Source organism: Diaporthe batatas (genome assembly GCF_019321695.1).
Source record: "Diaporthe batatas strain CRI 302-4 chromosome Unknown Contig00002, whole genome shotgun sequence".
NCBI classification, from domain to species: domain Eukaryota; kingdom Fungi; phylum Ascomycota; class Sordariomycetes; order Diaporthales; family Diaporthaceae; genus Diaporthe; species Diaporthe batatas.
In genome coordinates this window covers 713,976-736,107 of record NW_025408549.1, presented here as the reverse complement: position 1 = coordinate 736,107, position 22,132 = coordinate 713,976, and the positions used below count along the sequence as shown (strand labels likewise).

Genomic DNA, 22,132 nt, shown 5'->3' with positions numbered 1-22,132 from the left:
TATATAAAATAAATAGAATAACTTACCTTATTTATTTTATTAATAATCTATTATTTTATAAAGTTAAAAGAAGAAAATATTAAATTAATAAATAAACTATTTTTCTTTTAAATAAAACTAAAGCTTTATATTTTAATCTTTATATTAAATATTTATATACTATTTTATTATTTTAATATTAAAAGTTAAAATATTTAGTGTTATATATAGATAGTTTAACTCTATTAAATAGTAATAACTATTTAAAGAGAAAGATTTAATTAAAACTTTATTAAATAATAATAGTTATTATAATATCTAACTTATTAAATATATAAAACTATTAATTAATATATATATACCTTTTATAACTATATTTATATAATTATAAAATAAAGGTAATTATAACTTAAATTATAATAAAATAAATTAATAAAAATATTAATTTATATTATATTAATTATTTATATTTAATAATTAATAAATAATATAATTAACTAATAATCTACTTTATATTCTTTTAAAAATAAAACTTTATAATTAAAGTTTTAATTAATAACTTAATCTAATAAAGTTAAAAGTATATATATTATCTATTATTATATAAATACTTAAATTACTAATTTATATTTCTTAAATATCTTTAATTAAATTTTATAATTATAATATTTATATTATTAAAAAAGAAATAGTTAATTATAATACTATTTAAATATATTTAAATATTTAATATATAATAAGTTAATACTTTTATTTAATAAAATATATTTATTTAAAACTTTATTTAATAACCTATACTATATTTATATATTAATATATATTATATTTATATTATATATAATATTTAAAGTATAATTATATTTAAATTTAAATTTAAATTTAAATTTAAATTTAAAGTTTAAAGTATCTTTATTTATTTATATATTAATAAATAATAAAAATATAAACCTATATATATATTTAAAAGTAAAAGTTTAAATATTTAAACTAATAATTTTAAATAAAAATTTATTAAAATTAGAAAATTTATATAAAAAATAATATAATTATCTAACTTATTAAATTAATAAATTAACTTAAAGTATATAAATTAAATACCTTTAATAACATTAATAGTTTTAATATATACTTTTATTTAATAATATTATAATAAAAGAGTTATTATATTATTATATATTTAAAAAAGTAAGGGTTTAAATTTAATTTAATATAAAGACTTCTTTTTTAAAAATATATACTTATTCCTATAGTTAATTATTTTAAATAGTAAACTCCTATTTAATCTTAATAAAGAATCTATATTTTAATTTATTAAGAATTTATATAAATATTATAATATAAAAACTATTCTATTTATTTATTATTAAGTTATATATATAAATATTTTATATATTATTATAATCTATTATATATAAATAGTTACTATTATTAATAATATTTAAAAGCTTTTTTATTTAATTCCTCTTTTTAAAAATAAATATCTTTAATATAATATTATTTAACTTTAACTTTAAATATATTTTATTTTATTTATTTAATTAATTAAATAATATCTTTTATCTTTTAATTATATTGTTAAAAATTAAACCCTTTATAATTTAATACTTACTTAAATATATTATTAAAAATAACTTTTAATTATATTAAAGAATATTATTTATTAAATTATTTAATATATAAACCTTTTATAATATTAATTAAAAGATTATTTAATAATTTTTAAATAATTACTATTTATAAATTATATTATATAAATTAAATAAAAGTTAATTAAATATTATATATTAAGTTTTATTATATTTAATATTATTAATATAATTATAATTAATATATTTATTAATTTAATTAATAAATTTAAACTTATACTTAATAATAATATATTTAATTATATTAACCTTAAAAATATTATTTTAAATTTATTACTTAAATATAACCTTTTATTTAAAAATTATATTATATTAAATATTTTTAACTTATAATTATATAACTTATTTTTAAAAATATTAATAATTAAATTATAATATTATAAATTAATTAATAATTACTTTATTAATTTATTTTATTAAAGATTAATAATATTTTAATATATCATATATATTAATATTAATAATAAAATTTAATATTAATAATATTTTATCTCTATAATTACTAATTTATCCTTTTATATTAAAATTAAGCTTTAAATTTTATTTAAAATTTTATTTAAAATAATATTAAAAATATTTTTATAATTTTATAAATTTATAATAATTAAATTTAAATTTATTCCTTTTAATTATTAGATTATATATAAATAAATTATAAATAATTAAAGTAATAAATTAAATATTTAAATTATAATAAAAGAGTAATATAACTTTATAATATTTAATATTTTTTATTAATAAATTTAACTATTAAATCTTTAATATTATAATAGTTTTAAAAAATAACTTAATATAATTAAATTTAATATAAAAGTTAATAAAAAAGTTTTATTTATTAATATTTTTATATATATTTTATAATTTTATTAATTATTCTTAATATAATATATATAATTAATAGTTTTATAATTATTATAGATTAAAAATATATTTTATAAAAATTTATTATTAAAATATAAATATTTTTAAATAACTTATTATAAATATTATATATATTTAATATTTTATTTTATTTTATAAATTACTTTTATTTAAAGAAATAATATATAATAAAAGTATATATTTATATAGTTAATAATAAAAACTTTAATATTAAATTTTTTCTTTTATTTAAAAACTTATAAATAAAACTTAAAATAAACTATATTAATATTTAATTAAAACTAATTAAATACTATAAAAATATTATTAAACTATAATTATAATAAATTTATATTATAAATTAAAATTTATTTATTAAATATAATTATTTTATTATTTAAATATATTAAAATAAATAATAATTATAAAGTTAATAAAGTAATTCTATTTATTATTAATAAAATTTTAAATTTTAAAATAATTAAAATTATTATATTAAATAATTATTTTTAAATTATATATATAATAATAAAGATTATATTTTAATTATTTTAAATATAATTTAATATTTTATAAATAGTTTAATATAAAAATAAATATTAAAACTTAAAGATATTAATAACTAAATATTTTATTAATAATAAATATTATATTTAAATATTATAAACTTTCTACCTATATTAAATAAAAGTTTATAATATATTAAAATATATTCTACTTTATTTATAATTTAATAATACTTTTAATATAAAATAAATAAATAAATATTTATATTTATATTTATTAATTAAACCTTTAAAATAATAAACTTTTATTAATATAAAATAAAGAATTTATATAAAAACTTATTAATAAAAATATTAATAATTTAAATATTTATATTATTTAAAATAAAATATAATTTTATAATTTTTAAATAAATAAATTATTTTATATATAAAGTTATATATTAAATAAAAATAATTATAATTATTTATACTTTTTTATTAATAATTAAATTTTAAATAATTTAATACTTAATTTATTAATTTAAAAATTATAATAAAAATTATAAATATTAATATATTTTTTAAAATTTATTTATATATAATTAATATTATATTATAAATAATTAATATTAATAATTAATTTAAATAATTAAATTATATTATTATATAATTAAAAGTTAATTATTTTAAATAAATTAAACTTTAAAAATAAACCTTCTTTTAAAAATAACTATCTCTTTTTTATTATTATAATTAAATTACTAACTATATTAATATTAAGTTTATAAATAATAATATTTATTAATTTAAAAATTATAAATAATTAAATTACTTAATATATTAATAAAAATATATTTTTAATATAACTTATATATTTATTTAATTAAAAACTTTAAAAATTATATATTTAATTTTATTTTTTATTTTATATATATTATAATATAATCTTTTTATAATTTTTATATTTAAAATTTAATATTTTTAAAAATATTATTATAATATTAAAATAATTCTTTTTTAACTTTTTTATTATTAAAGTTACTTTTAATAAAGTTTAAAGGGTAGTTATTATATATAATAAATGTATATTTAAAATTAAATTATATAATATTTAATATTATATTTAATATTATTATAATTTTAATTTATTAATTAATTAAATATAAAAGTTTAATATATTTAAAAACTTAATAATTTAAATATATTATTTTATATATAATTATATTAAAAATATTAATTATTATTAATTTATATTAAATATAATATAAATTAAATTATTTTAATAATTATTAAAATATAAATTAATTATAATTTTTAATATATATAATTATATATATAATAAAATAATATTAAATAAATTATTATATAAAAATAATTTTAAAAATAATAATATTTAATAATAAATAATTAAATTAATAATAATATAAATAAATTAAAGTTTATTTAAATATAACTCCTCCTTTTATTATAATTATAATTATATTTTAATTATAAACCTTTATTACTTACTTCTTATTCCTTACCTTCTAACTATACTTATATAAGGTTTAATAGTTACTAATATTTTTAAGTATAGACTCCCTACCCATTCTAAGTAGGGAGTTTATAGCTAAAGGTGCGGACTCAAGGAGGTCTGTGTGTTAGAGATAAGCTTGGCCTAGGCTGCCGCCGGTCAGTGCTAACTTATTTTACAGCACACAAGCATCCAAGAACTTCCCTTACAAAAATCTACACTTTGTTCGCTACCCAGGTATGTAGGCAATCATATTATTTAGCTTGTTGGATTGCACGGCTCTTAGCTACGACTGGGATATTCCGCGCCGGGAAAGTAGAACGACTCCGTACTCAAAAAAAAAAAAAAAAAGATCTCATTATTGATACATACAGCGAGAGGATCTCACCTCAACTGTCCGTGTCCGAGGTGTTTATTTTAAGCAGAGTCGAGGATCATGCTATGCACTGACCCTATCGCCCATGATAGTGCTGCAGTATACAAACAGCACATGTGCGGCCATACGTCCGACTCTCAACGGCCTAGCTGAATGTGGCACACTTGGATCCTGAAGTCTGGCCCTGCACGATTCCTCTTTTGAGTTATTTTGACTGGAGGACCTGTGAACAGAGGCCGAATCAGAATTTGCAAGTGTTATTGAAATGTGTGTCTTGGTATAGGGGGGTTATCTACTCTACTATTTATTGTATGGCGGCTTGTCTGCCAAGAGGCTCTGCTCATCATCGTCATCGTGTTAGGCAGCCGCATCTCACTGGGCTACACTAAGACTTTTGTGCCTGACCCCTAATTGCAGACTGGGTGCCTAGGTATCGCGTTGGGGCGGGTGGCACCTGGCATATGTCGGTATGCGGCGTCTCGATTGCGCCGCAACAACGACGATCCACTGGGTCTGGCCAGCCAACCAGGCCGACAGACCGACCGGCTGAGAAGAAGATTCAACAGAGACTTTTGGGAGACTGCCCCAATAGCCTACCAATATAGATCGAGGTGTCATATGTCACCTCAGGCTCTCGTCCTGCTGCCCCTTGCCACCGCAGCTGACTACAGCATACTTGGGCCTTTTTACCTGATAGCAGAATGGGGGCCCGCTCCCTACTCGACACTAACAGGCCGGCTTTGGCCCTCAGCCCCCCTGGCCCGCCCAAGGATCGGCCAGATGCATCCATCAGCCAACTCCCGCCCCCGACCCGCATGCCCTGATCGTTATTTATACACCAGACTCGGCATGCGCTAGTCCTTCCGGCTTACACGAGGCCGCTCGGGTGGGACTGTGGGACTGTGGGTGCACCTTACGGACTACCGCGCTGTCCTGGCTGCAACTGTTGTTTCTTGTCCGGCCTGGCCGCGGGCCCCCAAGCCCCTCCCCCCCCAGCCAACATCGCCATTAGCACAACACCATCAGGATCGACATAGCACGATGCTACCAACAGTTGAACGTATGCATGCCTGCGTATCTCATCCTGAAGTCCCCAAGGGCCAAGGGGGCAAGGATGGTCCAAGGGGATGGGCCTAAAGCATTCTTGCCCTCAACTTGAAGTGCTCTCCTGATATTCCCTGGTCCCCTCGCCCTCGCTCTCGCCCTCAGTCAGCCTTGACTGGGCTTCCCGGCCCTTCGTGTGTATCCCAAAGGATTCCTGCCACCCTCATCCTGCCCTTCCATCCGAACCCCTCCTCTGGTCCCTCTGTCCTTCTTGCCCTCGACTTATATCATGACCCGTCTCCTTCCGTCTCCCGTCCCTTCGGCTCGCCTCTCTGATCTCTGATCCCCTTCCTTGGCACCTCGCAGCCCTGACTGCAGTCTTGACTTTGGAGTGAGCCTTGACTCGATCCCACCGCACAGCATGGACCGGCAATCGGGCTCTCACTTGCCCATACCCGTGACGCCAAAGGAGAGCCCGTCGCAGGAACCCCTCCTGACCCCCCAGAGGCAGAAGAGGAGGAGCAGGGAGAAGAGGACAAGCTTTGGCCTTTTTCCAAGGCAGAAGACCTCGCCAATATGGAGGCCATCCACCGGCCACTCGCCACCTACACCGCAGTGGCCGCTTCCGCGCATGCCCATACGCATTCACGACGAGAACCCAGCCGTCACCAAGACCTATACACAGCCTCGTGATGCGCCGCTACCTCCGCCTCCCCGCGCAAACAGCATCCGGAGCAGCACCAGCAGCACCGAGACCCTGGCCAACGATCCCAACAGGGGCCAACGGCCGCGCGATCAGCCACTGTCCTCACCATCCCCCACAAACCCACACCACCCGCGCTCTCCGCGCTCTCCCTCCCGCTCCCCCTCCAGCCCTCCTCGCCCGGCTTATTTCCCTCCGAATCACCAGCGCGGGGGTAGCGGCTTTCAGACAAGATACCTGAACATGCTGCTCAATCTGGACAAGATCCCGCGTGCTCACAACATCTTCTCCAATCTGTTCGCGTGGCTGGTCCTTCTCGCCTTTGTACTCGCCCCCTGCAACTTCACGGGCTTCCCGGCCGACAGCTCCTTGATGGTGAGCGATGACGAAAGCCCGTCGTCCATGCCGCTGACCACGACCGCCACCCTCGCCAAGATCCCGTCCGTTCCCCTGCTGGCCGTCTGCTGCGCCGCCTTCTCCCTCGGCGTCCTGGGGATGTTGTGGCTCGCAGTCGTATGGAGGCGGAATTACATATGGCTGATGAACCGGATCTATCTACCTCTTATCCTCAACAGTCTGGCGGGCTTCATCGCAACCATGGTGGTCGTCCACGTGCAGCATGGTTGGCACTGGTCCGTTGCGGCCCTGGTCACCGTCTCAATCGAGGGCGCCAGCCTGGCAATTGGCCTAAGCCTGTTCGCACTCTATCAATACTGGCTCCTGGCCAAGCTCAAGAGAGAGCATTACCGGGAGACCAGTAGGAAGAGGACCGTCGACCTTGTCAAGGCCGGAAAGGCACCTCCATTTGCGCCAGGAAGTGTTGTATGATATGTAAGATGTGTAACGCTTTTCCCTTCTGCGCGATGCGCCATGTATTTTTGAATCTTTTTATCTAGAGCAGGGTGCTTTGGTTTTGGTGGCGTATTCAAGGGTTGCTAAAGGTCTCATGATGTTTTTGATGCGGGGCAATGAGATACCATGGTGTTATAGGTACATACACACACACTGATTTATTCGCATTGGAAATGGTAGATATCAAATGCGATGGTCAAGCATTGCGTTGCTCAAAAAATAGAGCCAATCACACTACCGCTTGCCTATATACCTACACACAAAACTCATCACGTCACATGTCATGGATTGAAGTTGTCTGAGCCAGTCTGATGTCATGTAGTGGTGTCTGCGACGGTGCTTCTCCTGAGACGCTTGCTTCTCCGAGATGAGTGCGAGAAAATTCATCCTCGCGCGTATTCCGGTATAGATGGATTCCCGAATCCCTGGGAATAAAGCTAAGGCAGGCGATACAGTAACAAGGATTATCCCAAGTCGGCTACGCTGTTCTCAACGAAAACACGCTCAAATTCTCAGCGTTCTCTTTTTCATCGGCGCCATGTCATCGTGCATTATCTTCCCAGCGCACGATTGCCACCCTCCGGCCAGATTCTGAGCAGATACGCCAGTTCTTAGGCATGTGCTTGAGGACGGTCTTCAGAACCAGACCATCCAAGGTTCCCATGACTCTGTGATAAAACAAAAGAGAGAAACAACCTCGAGATGAAATGGCTCCCACAAAGCTCAAGGGTTGTGAAATGGTTTCAGGAACGGGCTCAGGCACCTGCCATCACGTTCTCTATTCGCTGCGGGTCTCCTGGCAGATCGATCACTCCAGACATGGGCCGCACCCGGGGGTTGGGGGGCAGGCGGTCCTTGCAGTAAAACATGAACTGGTTCCAGCGCGTCGTAGGTGTCCATAGGAATTTCTTGATTCGTCAACGGCGTTTGGGCATATCCGGTGAAGGCTCCAGGGCTTCCATGAGCGCGTGCCTAACACTTCTGATCATCAGGCCATGCGCAGGCTCCGTAAATTCTGCATTAATCAATCTTGGTTTGAGAAGCAACATTGGTGATATGGACACATGTTGAGACCATATCCAGGCTCATCATGTTACAGCATTTGTCAGGCAAATTGCACGGGTCGGGTTGACCTTCGGGGCGGTCATGAGCACATGATCAATTCGTTCAAAGCATAGCTTCAAATGTTATGGACAAACTTCTTTCGCACTTTAGCTCAGTTGACAATGTTTCTTTCCTCTCCTGAACGCAGTCAAGCAAGATGTGCCTACCGTTGTCTTCATCGAAGTTCATCTCAGGATTCCAAAATTATCACTGTCAGTGGGGCTTCTGCATAAATCTGAGTGATGGATCTGATTCTTCTAGATACATCTTGACTGGTGGTCCGCTCGATAGATTTGCACGACTTTTACTTGTTGCTATGTGTCTCCAAGTTTGTTCAAACCTGTCAACCTCGTCATAGTGTTAAAAGGCGGTGCCAGAATCTTCCATGAATAAGCTACTCTGTACAAGCTTTCTAGGTCTTGCTTTTCGTGTAGACCAACTTCGCTCGGGTGTCCCTTGTGCGGCCACATTATCATTCTCCAATCCCTAACCTTCTATAGGATAATACCCGTGAACAGCGTGGGTAAAGTTCCTAGAGACATACATCCCGTGGGGTCTTGAGCGTTTACCACCGTATAAGGCGCAAAATATGTCCTCAGACGTATGCGGAATAGAAGCGAAGCCATATGCATCTCGTAGGATGATTTCTTATACTATGGCCTCCTAATTCCCCACAGGAGAGCATCCGTTTAGACAAGAACCCAGAAGCAGGGGAATTCTATACAGGATCTCCCTTATGATGACATGTGATATTCTAAGCTTCCAAAGTTTGGAAGATGGGATTGACACAGCAACAGTTTACATGACAAATCCGGTTCTTCGCAAGCTGATGTGATCAGACAATGGCTGTGAGAACAGAATGCAATTTCATGTTGCCCATCGCCATTTCCGGGAGCCTGCAAGTATTATTTTGGTTGAAGCGGAGTCCCAACGTCCTCTTCCCGAAATTGAACAAGTAAAGATCCGGTCGAAAGAATCGACAGCTTGTATTGGTGTGAGCCAAAGGCGTTATCCCGCGTCATCTGCAGGCGAACACCCGCAGGGCCTTAACCGATGTCCGTAAATGCTGTAACGACGACCTATGATAGAAAACATGCTGGGTGTCAGAAATTACTGAGAGTTCCTAAAGACATGGGCATTTATTCCTAAAGAGGTACGGCAGGTACAACACAAAGCCACCGGAATATACTGAGGATTCCAAATCCAGACACCTGAGGCCTGGCACCAGACCTAAGGAGAACTTGGCACGGCCGTGATAGCCAACCAAGCCCAGCGATGTCACAGTGAAGATAGATATGCAGCCTCGTTCCAAGATTGCTGTAGGTTTGTGCGTCCCGTGGCCACATGAATGGAACCATGCTACCTGATTGTTACACGTCACCAGCCGCGCAGGGCATAGTGGTTGCCTCGAGTCCTATCTTACGGCGGCTCGATTGATATCACTCCGGCCAGGGTGTGCACGGGAGATCGACAAAGTACTTAGTACTTTGATAAACCGAGCCGCAAACACTAACCTAACTCGCTCACTTCATTCGACTAAGTACCTACTCAAGTACCTACAGCGTCTAACCTAGCACGGGGGCACCCGCGGATACTTTCTCCAGAAAACCCGCCGAAACATAAGCCAGACCATAACGAAAGAAGAAGAAGAAAAGAAATCTAAGACGGGTACCCACTGCACCTGTGGAACGACATCTGGAACATCCGGAATTTCCTGACCCGCCTGACAAGCAAGCGGCCCCAAACAGGGCCCGGAACATGATTGTCCGCGGGCTTAGAGCGAAGCGACACAACACCCAAGATACTGCGCCATAATCAGAGCCACCCGGAAACAAAAGGAAGAAAGACAAGAAGAGAAAATTTTGAAGTATCAAATAACTGACGATTGTGGGTATCGGTCCGACGTGTGACGGTGGAAAGGGCCGCGGCCAAAAGTGCAGGCACACCCCCCCCCGGCTCCGAAATCATCTCCAAATCGCGTCGTTCGGACCGGTGAAGATCGCATGGCAGGGGAACAGTGGAGTCCCAAGCATGCAGACGTGCACACACACACACACACACACACACCCCTTCATTCTAGGGCTAGGATTTGGGGCAACGGTTACCACCCGAACTGCTCGCAGTGTAGCTCGACGCCGGGACCATGGCCGCTGATCAGGCTGGCGGTCGTGTCCCTGACGACGCGCATGAGCCCGTCGGGCCCGCATGCCGCGACCAGCACACGCTGGTTCTGTGGTGTTGACTGCACGGCCTCACTGATCAGCGAGGCGGTATCGGGCCGGCCGGGCTTGAGCACGTCGCGATGCTCGTCAGCTGTGGACGAGCCTGAAGCGCTGTACGCAGTGGCCAGGCTTGAGTCGCTTGGCATCCGCTGGCGATGGTTTCGTTGGTCCGAAGTCTTCTCTGGGTCTGCCGTGGTTTCGTTGCGGTCCCTGTTCTCGGTGATGAATACCCCCTGTTCGAGGGCCTTCTCGTGCATCTCGTGATCATCCGATTCCCTAGTGAGACTTTTGTCGGAGGCTTGGCCTGAGGAGGCGGTGGTGGCGAGGCGGTGCATGTGACGGATGTCGCTGATGAGGACTGAGCCGCGGCGCTGTTCTGTTGAATCGTTGGCTGGGGCTGCGGTGACATACAGCGAAACGTTGACCTTGGGTGAATGCTCGTGGGTCCGGAGAGTGTTGAGGTGCTGGGAGAACCACGCAAGATTGTCTGTGCAGGTGGGAATGTCAGCCTCGACAACAGAGACAAGGTTTCAAGCCAAGACACAGAGGCGAGAACCCGGCTGACACGGATCTCGTGCTACAAACGAGAACGGAGGAGCTTCAACTAACCTTGCTCCCTCACTGCCCAGATGAAGGTGATATGTTTCGAGGAATCGGGTCCCATTCTCTCCAGTAGATTGACAGCGAGGCCGAAGGTGAAACTAGCACCGCTGCCACCGGCGATCAAGACGACTTTGTCATACCCCATCGGGTCCGGGAAAGTGCCATAAGGCCCATCGACCGAAGCCTTGAGCCTGGCACCAGGATGTGCCAACGCGTACTTGCGGAGATCACGAGTGAAGCCATCATATGAGTTCACGACAAACTCCATGGGCTCGCTGGCAACAACGGTGAAGGGATGTGCTTCGAAGAAGCGGATCTTTGGGATCCACAAAAAGCAGTGCTTTCCGGGGACGACCCCGTAAGGTCTTTTCGTTAAAGTGATCTTGGTGCCACCATTCGGGAGAGGCTCAATTATGGCCTCGTTGTTGACAGCGCGGAACCATAGCCTCGAGGCGCGAAGAATGCGGTCGGCGCCCCACATGGCGGCGATGAGAGCGAAAATGATGATGAGCCCGTCCTCTAGTGCTGGCTGGTGAATTGCCGAGCAGACAAGAGCCACGATGAAGAACAGAATGTGAGAGACGTAGAAGGCCTCGTACCAGATACGTCGAATAATGACAGCGGAGGCGAGCACACCGAGGAAGGCAAATCCAGCCACGATGCCTGCAATGGAAGTTTTTGTCTCCAGCATCTCGGCACGGTCATTTATGAGGAAGTAATGTGAGTACATGGCTGCATGGAGCACCAAGTAGACAAAGGATGTGTATCCGGCGATCTGATGCAGACCGTTCAGGCGCTCGTACGAGTAGGCGGAGAGGAAGGCCAGCGGTGTGTTCTTGAGGGCCAAGAAGACCACGACGGCGAAATTTGCCGAAAGGACCCTGGAAGAAGCTTTGTCAATGTTGTTCTGCAGTGGTTCCAGGTTGCGAGGACTCACCATCCGCATCTATTGGCGAGGCTCGAGTACACCAGGGTAACGTTGGTCAAAGTGGCTGCCAAGTTAATTGACAAATATGCCGCGAACAGGAGGGCATGGCCACTCGACGTGAAGCCAGGGATCTTTCGAACGAGGATGTTTCTGACACTCCTATTTGGAGTTAGTCGTGTGACGTCGTGGTTGTGGGAGTGAAACAACTCGCCTTGTGAACAACCTGAACGGGTACGTGACGCCAGAGTTGGACCTTGCTTTCGAGTTTGCCTCGTGGAAAATATACCGGATCCAATGAAAGACGATGAAGAGTCCCATCAGAGCACATATGCCTGCGGCAAAGTACCGAAGCTGTTGCTGGTTCACGCGAAGTCTCGCAGCGAACATTGCTGGCGTCATGGAGCTGGACCCCGTCATGGTGGCGATGGTCTGTGCCTATGTGCGTAATTATCAAGCAGGTTCTTGTGGTGGAGGATGGAAAATGTCAAGTTGAGAGGGGTATTTGAAGCAGATGGTCGTAGAGGCGTGGGATATCGGCTTTTGAAACAAGAACAAGAACAGAATATTTTTTCGCGTCGAACCCGGACCTGGTTGCAAGCGTGCGCGGCCTCAAAGCCTCTATATGGGGGCGGACTGATATTCCGACCGGACAGGACCAAGACCCTGGATATTGTGAACGTAAGGATTCACGCTGGCTTGACGGGGCAATCAACTCGTCTCAGGTTGACAGGGAATATAAGATCCAAATCACAAGAACGCTCAGCCGGAGATGGACCCAGGAGTCAGTTACACAATGGGGAAGCGAGCATCGATCGTGCAGAGATCGAGTCCAATATATCGACAGAGGCAGCATGCACATGACGGATGGGGGATGAGGTTGGGACGCAATCTGGCACATGCTGCCACACAGATCAGTGTACCCAAACCTCGTCGTCGGCGGAGCGCATGGCTGGCGAGGTAGCATCAGGGTAGCAGGGCCCATGCCCGGAAGAGCCTGAGGTCCCACACCGAACATGATGAAAACTTGGTCTTGATGCTGATTTTGGGCCCGTCCGGGCACCGTCGTCCGTCCCTGTCAACATGTGGCAAGGCCTCCTCCGCGACTAGAACGAGTCTTCGGGATGACCCAGGATTGGACGGGTCGCTTGATAAGAGACGCCCACGCTGTCACAGGCGTTACAAGGGTGCGGCTGCAACTTCGGATCAGGGACAAGGGCGTACCCACCCATGCTGCCATGGCTACCGATGATAGACGTGCAGAAACATGTTCCTCAGCGACCGCACTCGCAGGGTCCAATCGAGAAGGTCACAATTGTGTAAGCTTGACAAAGCACCAAAGGGGAAGAGTGCTCAAGCAGTGTACACGTATGGAAGCCTCTGGGACGTGATCATCCGGACTTTGAATTTCTGTCAAAGAGAAGGAGGGCAGGCTGATTGGCCCAACTGCAGGAGGCAATATGGGTAAATCTACCCGAAAGGCCGCAACCACACTCGAGGATATTCGGAGGTAGCACATGACCGGACGGCCAATGCAGAGCCATAGGGTCTTGATAGAGTGATACACAGACAATATCTCTCCTGTGGCCCGGGGTCGATCACATTGGGCGGGACCCCCTGGCCGGAGAGGACCTGAGATGACATGTGCCTCTCGGTTGGTGCATTTCAGACAGCGGCAGATCGGCGGCCTCGCCGGCTGGGCCTGGCCTGGCCTTGGGCATAAGGCAGAGCAATATACAGTACAGCACAAGGGTGCAGCAGCGTGGTGCTGTGCGGCCTCGAACCAGCTCGGTTCCAGACTCCAGGCGCAGGTGTGGGGCCCACGGCACGAATGGTGTGGGGTAGTTTGATGGACATTTCACAGCATTGATGTATGATCGAGATTGTAATTAATTTGACGCCTGTGGTGGAATGTCCATGCATGTGCGCATGCATGTTTGCTTGACGACACGCTGCATGAGGGCGTGCGCGCACAGTAAGCAGGCTGCGTTGCTGGGGCAAGGCAGGGCGGCGGCGAGGGAGACGACGGCCAGCATGCTCCAGGCAGAGTTGAACGGCCGAGGCAGGGTGTGGGGGACATCCGCCTTGCGAAGATGTCAACATGTTGACGTGGAAGTGGCTCAGCCGGGATGGATTCCCGAGGAGGAATGACGTCCCGGCAAGGAGCCGCAAGGAGCCGCAAGGGGCAGCAGGGTACGCAAGCAAAAGAATGACGATGAAAAAGAAGACCCGAAAAGAAGATCCGAACGGGGAACAAACCGAAAACAAAAAAAAAAAAAAAAGAGAGAGAGAGAGCCGAGGGTAGTGGGTACAGCCGAGGATAGTGGGTGAGAGTGGGCAGGCCGGAGTCCGGGCTCTTGGCGTCTTGGTGTATTCGTGGTGGTGTATTCGTGGACGGGCTGGTCGTCAGATTCAGGGGCAGGCGCAGGATCTGGGGAATTCCGTGTGGTGAGTTACACAGGGGCAGGCTGGGCAGGGAGTCGAAACGACGGTGCTGAACACTGAGGGCCCCCTGCAGAGCGGTGAAGAGGCCGTCGACCAAGGGGAGCCGTCACGCAGCGACACCATGTCGAGGGTGCGAGGGTGAGGACGTCAGCCAGCGGGGAGCTGCAGGTTTGACTGAGCCGTGCAACGGTGCAACGGAACACGGCCAGCGGCGTCAGCGCCCACCCGGCGGGCCTTGTTTCCCAGCTAGGAAGTTGTCCAGCCACAGAACACGTTTCCTGATGGGACGAACCGGTGCGTGGGTGCGTGGGTGCGTGGACGGCAACAGTCAGTCGTCGAGCAATGTGCCAAGCAGTTGTCGTGATAAGGCGGCGAGAATCAGGCAGGTCGCATTAAGCTTGTTATCGAGCGGGCGTTTATCAGGGGAAACAAAAAACCCCCACATGTTCCGACACGGCGCTTGGCAGCAAGAGCACCAGGGGCCCGGGCCGCCCAGGGGCCAGGACCCAGTGTCCATGGGTCTGGGTCTGGGTCTGGCAGGGGTCGCGCCTGTCACCCCACGAGCTTATTCGGACGTCTGCCTGCGACAGTCTGCCTCTTTTCGCCTCTTTTTCGCCTCTTGTCCAACAGCCCTCTGCCATCTGGGATCTGCCATCTGGATTCAACGCCATACCCGACAGCACCCGCCCGAGATCACCACCCGGATGCCGAAACACCACTGCCACTGGCGACAAGCCTGTGTGCCCCGGGCTGCCCCGGGCTTGCTAATGTCTAATGTCACATTCCCGATGAGACGAAGCGCGCGCTTCGTCACCATCAGGCTCACCCAGCCGTCTTGTCCTGCTGCCGCGCACGTTGCTGCACCTGTACACCTTCCCTTTCCACGATGGGCGCCAGTGGGGGCATAAGCTTGTGTGTGCATGCTTCTCGTGGGGGCCACTGATTCCATTTCCGCTGACGCCTCTCCACGCCTTGCTGTAATCTCCCTTGCGAGAACAAGACACGTCTCACGGGCCTGACGCCTCAGGGCCTGACGCCTCAGGGCTTGGTTCGCTGACCCCCTTTGTGCTTCTCCAGTCTCAAACACCGCCTCATCTTACACCCTGGTCCTACCACAAGATTCTCCTTGTTTTCCCGAACATGACATCGCATTTCAATTTTAACAGCTATGATCTCCCGTCGGTCTTCTGGCCGGCTAGTCCCGACGAAATAATAACACTTCTCAGCAGGGTCCTTTAGTAAAAATAGTTACTTTCTTTAAGTCTTACTTATTAGATATAATCTACCCTTTATTATTATATTATAATTTTATTTATATTATTAAAGAATTTTAAATTAATATAAGTTAAGATTTTAAAAAGTAATATAAGAATAATATAAGAATAATATAAGAATAATATAAGAATAATATAAGAATAATATAAGAATAATATAAGAATAATATAAGAATAATATAAGAATAATATAAGAATAATATAAGAATAATATAAGAATAATATAAGAATAATATAAGAATAATATAAGAATAATTCTTTTATATTTTTAATAAAAATATTTAAATTAATAGTTATTTAAATTTAAAATATTAAATTAAATATTATTATTTTTATTTATATATATTTAAAAATATATATAATATCTTTATATAATAATATTTATTTAAAATTTATTATTTAAAAGAATATAATATTAATAATTATAATTATAATATAATAAATATTTATACTCTTAGTTTTATAATATATAAATAAAGTTAAAAAGTATTAAATATTTAGTTAAACTATTTATTACTTACTATAATTTAAATAATACCTCATTAAAACTTAAGATATAGCTTAATTTATTTTATTCTAAGGGGCTTTAATATAAATGGGCCGACCCGGTGAATGATTTTACTTAGAAAAGCCTGCTTAACTCTGAGGATCCATGCTTGGGTGATTTGCCCCAGTTGGTCTCACGATACATCCAGGCTATCCTGGAATGACTTGCCTTGTTTTCACGCAAGTGACCTTGGGATCCACTACATGAGGCCTTGAACTTTTGAATGGACTCATCATCGCTGTTCCTAGAGCTACATAATGACTGCGGACCATCTCCGTTCGGGAAAACACGTCGTCTGAGACACAATCAAGTCTTTCGTTTGCGGACAGTCACCTTCCGAGCATGTAAGTGAAGGAGTATTGATTTGCCATTATCTTTTCAATTCACCGATCAGAGCTGGTTATGATTCATGTTGTGGACGACGATTCCCTGTAGAAGCGGGCTTGACTCGGATGTTGCGGGACAAACCAAAATCTCCATGCCCAGGTGGCGCCCCGGATTCTTAGTTTCAACTTGTTAGGCTCGCCCTTGCACTCCACTTGGCAGCGTGATCAGGTATTCCAATTTTTATATTTGACCGGAAGGTGACATACCGTGACCACCTCTTACAAAGTACATCTACCCGATAGTCCGCCGAACTGTACAACTTGGAACTTCCACGCAACGTGTATCATCCCAACTATTGTGCACCCCTCAGTTACTCTTCACCAAATTTTGACCATCTTCTTATTTCAATTTTCAGGAGAAACCAGTATCAGAATCATGAACTTATTTCAGCATCGTGGTAAGTGATTATCGCATTTTCAAACTCTTTTAAATCATAACCTCGTAGCGATCATAGGAAACACATAATTATTGATACGACATTTGAGAACTATTCCCTGCCACCAGTTCCCTGGTTCCAGCTGTCCAGCGCTAACCTCCAATCATTTCTTGATTCCTCGAGGCATCGATTTGGCGACTCATACATGTGACATTCCATCAATTGAACAATGCCGTCGAGTTGATGATTGAAATTGGCGAGCATCCTCCTGGTTCGTTCATTTGGCCACAACTCTCCGCCGTCCGCGTAGTTCGCCACGGTTCGAAGGGCAGCATAGACTGGGGTCTTCTTATCAAGGAGGAAATCGCACTGTGCGAGGAGGAACCGAGCGCTGCCTGGCTTGATATTAACCGTGTTGGCCCTTGGGAGATTTCTAACAGGCCGCGTATGTGGACCCCGATGGATTCCTAACAGGTCTCTGTTGATCGCTTTGGTTGAAGTCACACCCATTGCGGCTGTTTCCTCTTGCCTGGACATATCCCCATCGGCATCCGAGTCGTTAGGCCGCCCAGGATCCTCCGCGTGAGCTCCCAGCTTGAGGGCTTGTAGATCTTCGATACTTTTTTCGTACTTCGCAATCTCACCGCGGAAGTTATTAACGTTCAATTCGGCTTTTTCCTCAAGCTTTACCTTTTCAGCCTCTCTTGCTATATTGGCCTTCTCTAAGGCCTTCTCATGTCTCGTCTTCGCCTTTTCTGCTTCCTCCTCGAACTTCTGTCGCTGATCCTTCATTTCTGCCCTGAGCTTCCTCACTTGCTCTTCGGCAGCCAGTCTCTTGCTCTTTTCTTCTTCAATGCTCTCGGATTTCGCTGAATTGGCGGCTTCAGGCTTCTGAGACTCTTCCACCCCTGGCGTACCTGCGGTTTGGGCTACGGTAGAGGATGTGCCTTGATCACCTGCTTCAGTCCGCATGTCTCCATCAGAGTCATCCCATCCTTGGCCTTTGAGTTCAGCAGCCAAGTTGTATGAAGACCGTCGTGAAGCTGGGCTGATTGACAGGTCTGCACTGGTTGGAGACTCAAGCTGGAAGTCTTCTCCGGCTCCACTACTCGCACGTTCCTCGTCGATTTCGCCAAGACTGGGCTCGATTTGAGCCGAGGCAAGTGGCCCGTCGTCAGTAAGCGCAGGGTCTGTACCGACTTGAGAGGCATATTGGTTCTGGGGATCTTCCAAATTCTGAGGTGATTTTCTCCCCTCCTCGCTCGGTTCGGGTTGCATCTCTTCCTCGTGATCACTGGAATCACCAGTGGCTGATTCAGGTGTTGGAGAACTTGCCGGCAAAGGGACTCTGGCCGCGGTAGCCGCTGAAGGCGACCGAGAGGCAGGTTCTTGCTTGTTCTCTGATGCCTTTCGTGGCCGACTTCCTTTATCCTTTCCCATGTTGCAATCGACTCGATGAAATGCGGTAATCGAATGAAGTTGCAGGGTGGTTTAGGACCCGGAGGTGTAGAAGCTTTCGCAGTAGAGCAGAGATAATAATCGAAACAAGGTTTATAAAAAAGACTAAAACTTCCGCATGCGACTTCGTTTCAATTGTTTGCATTGGATTGTCTTTGTCAACAAAGAACGTCTGGCTCAAAGCAACCTCAAACCTTGGCCGGGGCAGGTGCGGCCGCGGGTTTGCCTAATGCGGCGGGAAGCGCAATAAAGCTGTGACGCTTACAGCTCGAGTACACCGTACCGCCTCCGCAGCCGTCACGGCGCACAATAACCATAGCACAACTACTGATCAGAGCAATTCAATCTGCACGCAACTCAGATCAAAGCCTGTAAACGAAAGCATGGTGCGGAACCTTGGAAGGTAAAGACCTGCAACCTCGCCAAAGCACATCAGTGCCGGTACTTAGGTACATACTTAAGTATGTGGTTTCGCTTCTATTCCGTATACGCCCGAGGACATACATGGCGCCTTCATACGGTGGTAAGCACTCAAGACCCAGCGCCTGGAAAGAATACGATGCCGATAACAATAATTATAATAGGATAGGTGATACTTAAGTATGTAGTCTTAAAATGAGGAATTCGATTTTCAAGATCCGATACCTGGTTGAACTTCAAATGAACGACTCTAATTGCTAAACTTTGCCTTGTGCCGCAGTCTTGGCGCTTCGGTTAAAACAGTCCCCAGTCTGCCGTGCAGATCTCTGATCTGACGACCTTCAACGGCTGCCTTCGGAAGACATTCCGGCGTCTGGGACTTGCAGATATCCGCGGGTGCACTGTCATCAGACCTGTGCGAGTCTGCGGCAACCGGAATTTGCTTCTGACCAGAATGTGAAGCCTTTTTCTCGGGCCCGTCATTATCAAGACGCCGAAGGACCTCAGCGATGGGAACGCCACCTACCGAAGCCAGACGTGTGCCACTTCCATCCTTGCCTGACGGTGATTTATACTCCACCTCCAGGTTGTCCTCAATTGCGGCAGCAATTATCATAGCCTCCAATGCTTCCTGTTTTCTGCCTGACTTTTCTAGAAAGTCAACAATGGCCAGCTGGGCATCTTGTTCCAGGTCAAGGCGGTCGGCTTTTTTCGCCACCGTTATTGCAACCCTGGCATGCGATAGGCAGAGCTCGAAAGTCTCGCGGGACCCGTCTTTCTTAGATTGATCAAAGGCCTCTTGGGCTGCTATCAGGTGGAACTTGAACCGGCGTTCTCGCCCGCTACTAGCTAGAGCTTGCTGCTTCGAGTCCTGCATGAGAAATTAGGAGACGAGGTGATTTCGTATCCTTTTTGTGACCTTGTGAGCCTATTCCTTTCTTAATTTCTGAGCCAAAAAGTGTGATAGGTCAAGCATTGAAAATATCATCGTGGCTGCCAGTAGGGCCGAGTGACCTCTGTTTTTAAGTCGAGGTAAGGGAAGAAAATCTTACAAGGACTTTGTCTGGTGACCGAAAGAAATGAGCTAACCGCGTTCTACCTTTATTTTCAATGTACGAGACACAAAGCCATACTTATAAAGGATGCTTGATGATAGATCTATTTTGAAATATTCTTAAATTCATACGGCTGAAGACTTACATATAGAAATATACCAACCTTAGAAATAGATCCACGCTAAAGCAAAGCTTTAACAACTTCCCTTTCTCACCCCCTCCCCCACGAAAGAGGGCTCATGCGCGTCGGTTTTCGCTATGTCTGGATTACCGCGGGACGAACTTTCCGCCTCATTCAACTGGGTACTCTATGGACGGCAGCCGATGCTGCGGTGCCAGACAATATAGCAACGAATGATCAAAACAACCAAGCAGGACAATGGATTGAGCCTGCCCAGGTGAACAGCGCAGGAGGAAACCTTGGTTCGTATACTGTCTGACAGACTCGTGAGCTTTCGCAATGACTCGGCACCTACATTTGGTGAGCGAGTGCGTCATCGGATTGATTACCATGTACTTTTCAACATGATACTAACATATTTATAAAAGAAATATTGGTGTGTGTGCCTTGTCCCGAGGCCGCGTTCCAATACGGCCAATCTGTTCCCATGGGCTTCCTGTCGGAACCTAAGACCAAAGCAATAGCAGCTGCACGCAATTGTTCCACAACATTACCCTCATCGGCGTTCTATGAGTGCATGATAGCAGCCACCGTTTCCAGCCACGCCCCTTCTCATCACAGAAAGACCCTTATGGACGCCATAAATATGCAGGCTTGCAAGGAATTTTTGCCTTCTGGGACAGTCATGTGTGGCTCGAATCACTCGTTGCAGACAGCATGAATGCGTTTGCTGCACAACACCCTCCCCCAGCGCAAGAACGAGAGACCCTATGCGGCTATTGTTGGCCATGGTGTGGCAAGCAATAGTGCTATACCTCTGGCACACCCCACCCCAGACACCCCCACCCCCACCGTCACTGGACTCATCCATCATGCTACTCAGTGCTGCCTGTCCACTTTTGGCTGGCCCACCCGCACTAGGTACATCCGCTCATGGGCATACCTCTGACCAGGGCGAGCCTACTGGCAGAATTTTCGGAGAAACTGGACGAGATCGTGCAAGCTACTCAAAGTCTGCCTTCAGAAGATTTAAATTTTTTCACCCCAGCCATGATAGTGCCTGGGCCGACAAATATGAAAACCACGTATCGAGACCGACGTCAAAACACAAATCCTAGATCACAGCTGGATCCATTACATGACCATCATATTCATATTTCACTGCCACAACCCCTGCCGAGCCTCTTTTATTACAATAATACTAGGACACGCAATATTAACTTTCTAGTAATATCTACTATTAAATCCTAAATAAATTAAAGTTTTACTAGTTCTACTTTTATTTTATATATAATTTATTTTTATATATATTATTAAATAAAACTTAAATATATACTAGTATATAAAAGTATTATATATATATTTAAAAAATATAAAAAAGTAAAACTATTTATATATTATTAAATAAATTATATAAAAGAACTTAAATAATAATTATATATATTAATAGTTATAAAGTTTAAATAAAAAGAATATTATTTTAAACGGTTAGAACTATATTAATATAAGTAATAAAAATATTAAGTTAGTAGATCGGTCTACGTATATCCCCACTAATATATATATATTTCCTATTAAAAATATTAATTTTTACTATACTTTATTTAATTTTATAAAATACTATATAAATAAACTAATACTATTTAAAACTAAGCCTTTTATTTATAATAAAAGAAAATTTAAACTATTAATAAATATTATTATAAATTAAAAATAAATTATTAAAGTTTAAT

General features: G+C 41.1%; 4 protein-coding genes across 4 annotated transcripts; 1 reads left to right on the top strand and 3 right to left on the bottom strand.

Annotated features, from left to right (window-relative positions):
- Positions 1-5,701: 5,701 nt before the first annotated feature.
- Positions 5,702-7,712, top strand: KVR01_001580 (uncharacterized protein). Its single transcript, XM_044793039.1, has one exon. It carries the CDS (start codon positions 6,329-6,331, stop codon positions 7,436-7,438), a length of 1,110 nt encoding a protein of 369 aa, XP_044649535.1. The 5' UTR covers positions 5,702-6,328; the 3' UTR covers positions 7,439-7,712.
- A 2,302-nt stretch (positions 7,713-10,014) lies between these two features.
- Positions 10,015-13,414, bottom strand: KVR01_001918 (uncharacterized protein). Its single transcript, XM_044794695.1, has 4 exons — positions 12,531-13,414; positions 12,329-12,478; positions 11,398-12,272; positions 10,015-11,275 (listed from the first exon to the last, which is right to left on the bottom strand). Exons 1-4 carry the CDS (start codon positions 12,734-12,736, stop codon positions 10,668-10,670), a joined length of 1,839 nt encoding a protein of 612 aa, XP_044649873.1. The 5' UTR covers positions 12,737-13,414; the 3' UTR covers positions 10,015-10,667.
- Positions 13,415-17,456: 4,042 nt separating this feature from the next.
- KVR01_001862 (uncharacterized protein) lies at positions 17,457-18,785 on the bottom strand (the record flags this gene model as incomplete). The annotated part of the gene is made up of 1 exon (XM_044783875.1): positions 17,457-18,785. The coding sequence occupies one exon, from the start codon at positions 18,783-18,785 to the stop codon at positions 17,457-17,459; it is 1,329 nt and encodes a 442-aa protein (XP_044649817.1).
- Positions 18,786-19,473: 688 nt separating this feature from the next.
- Positions 19,474-20,100, bottom strand: KVR01_001930 (uncharacterized protein; the record flags this gene model as incomplete). Its single annotated transcript, XM_044784625.1, has 1 exon — positions 19,474-20,100. One exon carries the CDS (start codon positions 20,098-20,100, stop codon positions 19,474-19,476), a length of 627 nt encoding a protein of 208 aa, XP_044649885.1.
- Positions 20,101-22,132: the final 2,032 nt, after the last annotated feature.